Here is a 4,841-nt window from a genome sequence, read left to right on the forward strand (position 1 = left end):
ATTATAATGTATACCTAAATTGTACATAAAGCAATGGTTTATCAGATTGTTATATAATTCCGAAGTACACACGACTGCTTATGAGACAATACATACCAAGAAAAACATGTTTACGTACCTATGGTTTCTAGTATCTTGTTAAAATGTTGGGAATTGAAATAAACCAATAAACGTACATACACATTTAAATTATTTAAAAAATTGCGTTAACGTACTCAGGGTGTGCCCTATACGGTAACGTTTCTCAGCTAGAATAGCAGTCCACATATAACAATTGCCAGGGATGAATGTGATTTGTACTCATCAACAGGGAATGTTTAATTATTATAGTAAACAGTTCAGATTAGTAACCTACATTTAAGTTGGGTGCTAATTAAACTAACAGTTTACGACACATACGATGTCTTTACATGTGTGTGTAATGAACGACAACCTTATTAACATTCGATGTTTACACTGATTGACCTAAGCTTCAGGCTGTAAAAGGTGTTTCTATCTGGCATTTCTAGCTGGCATTCAAAATCTGACGTAATGAAATGTACCTTTTACTAAGTGAAAACGTGCTGTTTATTACTAAAACCATGTAAAATGTTATCGTATACAAGAATCATACGCAAATACTATAATTTTTCACAGTAGGTTTAAAGAGAATTGCGTAAAACATCTGTAATGCCAACATGAAAAAAAAACCCCGCCTCAAAGCTCCCCACTAACCTACAGCTAGGAAAACCATTTACTTGGAGGAAGCGTCAGACAATAGAATTCAATTAAAACCAACCCTTTGACATTGAGTTTAGAGCCACATCAAAACCAATCATTGGATGTCCACTACCATTAACACCAAGTTGGATGGAAATAAGAGCAGTGTGGTGTTTGAGTTCATCAAAACTTGATCGTAACCACAACAACTAAGATTTTTTTTAAGACTGTTTAATAAGTATGACTTTTCAATGCAAGCGGGAAGCTGACATGTATTGCTGCCACTTGTATAATTATTGTAATGGTTTCAAAAACTGAAAATATTTTAAAATAAAATCCTGTTACTGGGCACAGTGTGTCTTTTAGGCGGGATACTACACAACATCCCCCCCCCCCCCACTTAGTAGCTAAAGCTTCCCTCCCCTTCAATGGAAAAAAGGAAAATAACATTCAATATACTTCAACACTCCACCGGAAGTTTCAGTCCCCCCCCCCCTCTCCCTTCCTCCATTCTCACCAGAGCAAAATGTCTGAATTAAACTCGCGTTTTGTAAGAAATAAACGCGACCACCTAGTAAAAACAATTTGAGCTAAAGGTCAAGTCAGGCAGATGTATCTGCACATATGAGGGTAAGATATGGATATAATAGTCTAAACAGTCAGATGTTGGTTGGTTATCCTAACTTGCATTCGTCTATAAAAGAAGTCTCACTTTTTTAAAAGGGATAAATCACTTTACAGGATTTATAGGATTTATATGGTAATTAAATCATTTAACACCAACTAAACGCAAAATTATTCCATCTTTACAATAACATGCCCGATGTTACACTTATTTACTATGACTGCTAGCTTTTCTCTTTGGTTATTTAGTTTTTATTCGCCTTCACAAAAGTAAAAATAGAATGTTTAACATTGTGTTTATCAGATAGAACCGTCGGTCGAAAGCTTGAAACTAAAATGTTTGGTTTTCTCCACAGTGACGATGTTGTCTGACGACCAGTTGACGTACTACCAGGACGCGAGTGACGGCGATGATCCAACATTACGTAGCCTGCAACTACTGCTGTCCACGGCAGCGTCGAGTCAGATCGGCGGCGGCAGGAATAGCGCTGCTCACGACGGGCTTGCTTCCTCTGGTTACGGGGCTGCCACCGGCCAACTAATTGCAAATGGTTCCGGCCTCGCTCGAGCATTTGAAGACTACCCTTATACATTGGACGACGGGGGTGGTTACAAGCTAGACTCTTATAACAACAGTTTTGCTATAGATTTTTATGCACAATTGGTAAACAGGCGAGAATTTAAGATGTTGGAGGAACTATTCCGTTATGCGAGCCCTGCGATTATAATTATAGGTAATATCACTAACTTAATAGCTCTTATTGTACTTAGAAGAAAAAAACTTCGACGTGCTTCAGTATGTTTTTATTTGTGCGCATATGCTCTTGCTAATCTGTGTGTTCTCAACTTCATGCTTGGTGTCATATGGATGTGTGAAATTTTCAAACTCAGCTATGTCACGTACTTAGCGGACTGGACTTGCCGACTGTGGACATTTATCAACAATGTGTTTACTTATTGTGGTGTGTGGTTTGTCGTGGCCATGAACATCGATCGTTTGGTCTACTTAACTTCAAGATCTAATTCACAAAATCCATGCACTGTGTTTTCTGCCAAGGCTGCTGTTTTAGCCATCATGGTAGGACTGACAGTTGTCAGTATCCATGCCATGTGGACATACGAGCTACAGAAACAAGGATGTTTCGTGGCACTGGAGCCACATGATCTTCATAAAATGATATGGCCGTGGTTGTCGGCGACTGCTTATACATTTCTGCCCCTGTTTTTGTTGCTGTGTCTCAACATAGCCCAGGGTGTTGCTATTTGCCTGAAGCACGGAAGGAAGGTTGTTATTAGCCACCCAGCCGACGGCTGCCAGGACAGCTTCATAGTGACGGTAATGGTTGTTTCTCTCACTGCTTTCTTTCTCAATGCGCCTGCTACTGTGACCAATGTACTTGATATTCATGTGCCTACCAGTTGGATAAGCGTAGACTTTGTGGCGCAGATTGAATTGACAAAAAAAATTACAGAACTTCTTTCAAGCCTTAATCACGCCATATTGGGAATTCAGCTTCTCATTTGCTCCAAAGAATTTCGAAGGGAATTTGCTGCCCTTTTAAGAGTAATTTTCTGTTGTTTCTCGTCAAAACGAACATTTAAAGTTTTTGAAATGAGGCCAACTTTTAACTCAGAGGAAAGCAGTTCGCCGCACAGACAAGTGGACTACGAGCTGTGTAACAACAACGAAGAAACCGTAACGTCGGTTTAGATAAAGTTGGTGTACAACACTAGATCATGCATACATTTACGTGCTCACGTTTTCAGCAGGATTAGTCAACGTGAGAAGACAGGTTCTGCTAATGAGGTCACCAAATACTAATTTGACAATATTTGTTTAATAGTACTGTATTTCTCGGATTGTTGAATATCATCGCTACGAGAGGCTACAACATGTTTTAATGCAAAATCGGATTTGTTTTTGACATAGCAGTAAATAATAAAAATGTTTCCTTATGGTGAGTCATTTAGCCTGAATTGATTGGTGCACGATCAACTGGGCTGTTTTCTTATGGCACATTATTTAAATATTCATGGTGAGTCTGTGTAGATAAGCATTGACTATTTCAGTTAACAAAAAATACACTGCTGTTTTCTTACAAAATAACTTTAATTTATTTGTTCAAATTATCAATACAAACCTTTTTAAGCATGTGTATATATTGTGATTTAGTTTAAATGTGTTGTTTTTTTTTAAACTTTTCCAAATTATTTGCTCTTTCAAATTTACTTTTGTATTATAGCACTAAAAAGTAAATATACTTTAATTTGCTATGTACTACACAGACTGTTATACTGGCTGTGTTTAGTGTGTGCACTGTTGTAAATAACTTTCAACATTCTATGACACTAGTGAGTAGACTGGTGCATTGTTTTCCAGCCTTTATTTATTGTATCACGTGTATTCAATATCTATCTCAAATCATGTGCACAATCATTACTGTTTTATCCAATATTCATGCTCAATTGTAAGGGTGGGTGTTTTGTTTTATAGGGGATTACGTTTTGAAACATTTGATTAGATCATGTATACTTGATAGATAGCATCCATTCATAATGCGGGGGAGAGAGGCACATCCACCCACACTGTGATTATTATGAATACGCTGACGCACTAAGTTGGATTAATGACTGCGGGGGGAACAAAATATTTAAAATATAGAAAGTTAAGAAAGAAGTGAGATGTTCTTAAAACAAAGATATAATAGAATTTAGACTGTGTTTTGTTTAGGAATGACGTCGCGTTTAGGAAGCATTTATTTAGCTCAGCTATTTAATCATTTTCCTTTAGAACCCACTAACATTTGTAAATGTGAAATTTGAGATGTCTGTATTTTTTTTCTTTTTTGGTTACGCTTTTGTCGTGATCACAGAAACAAATAATCTATTTATAATTTTTTTTATTAAACACTGAAACTATAGAGTTTGATATCATTTTTGAACACGATAACTTTTATGGTGAAAATGAATGGATGATGGTAATGATGCATATAACATCAACCAATATCTGCAGAAAAGCTCTAGTTACAAACCCAGGCATTGCTAGTTAATCAATTCTGGCACGCTCTATAATAATGTAATATATAGTTTGGCTAGGGAAGGGGGAGATTTGATGTAACATGAATTAAAAATGTGTTGGAAAACATGTTCAAAGTATTGCTATATATAATGGGTAGGTCTGGTTAAAAGTGTTACAATTGGTGATGGGAATAGATATTACAATCGCCTGTAATGATGTGACATCATTTATAGACATTTTACTGATACACTCCCTATTTTGTATTTTCGGAAAGGATACCACATGTGCGCGATCTCGATTTACTTCCTTTAAATTCTATAAGATTACTCCGTTTCTTAACACAATGACCTAAATAAACTAATAAACACGTGCATAAAACCCACTTTTATTTATGTGCTAACAGGGGAAAAATAGTTTTCAAATATAAAAATGTACTACTATCTATATAACTATAAAGAAATGCGTTAGTCTCTATTTTAAATTAAATACCTTACCCCAA

At 36.3% G+C, this 4,841-nt stretch overlaps 1 protein-coding gene across 1 annotated transcript; it reads left to right on the plus strand.

The window, feature by feature from the left end:
* Window positions 1-1,684: 1,684 nt before the first annotated feature.
* On the plus strand, window positions 1,685-3,466 carry LOC131932910 (uncharacterized). Its single transcript, XM_059289800.1, has one exon. It carries the CDS (start codon window positions 1,685-1,687, stop codon window positions 3,032-3,034), a length of 1,350 nt encoding a protein of 449 aa, XP_059145783.1. The 3' UTR covers window positions 3,035-3,466.
* Window positions 3,467-4,841: the final 1,375 nt, after the last annotated feature.

The sequence above is a fragment of the Physella acuta genome, unplaced genomic scaffold (assembly GCF_028476545.2).
Source record: "Physella acuta isolate Inbredline_101_S28 unplaced genomic scaffold, ASM2847654v3 ptg002314l, whole genome shotgun sequence".
Classification (NCBI taxonomy): domain Eukaryota; kingdom Metazoa; phylum Mollusca; class Gastropoda; family Physidae; genus Physella; species Physella acuta.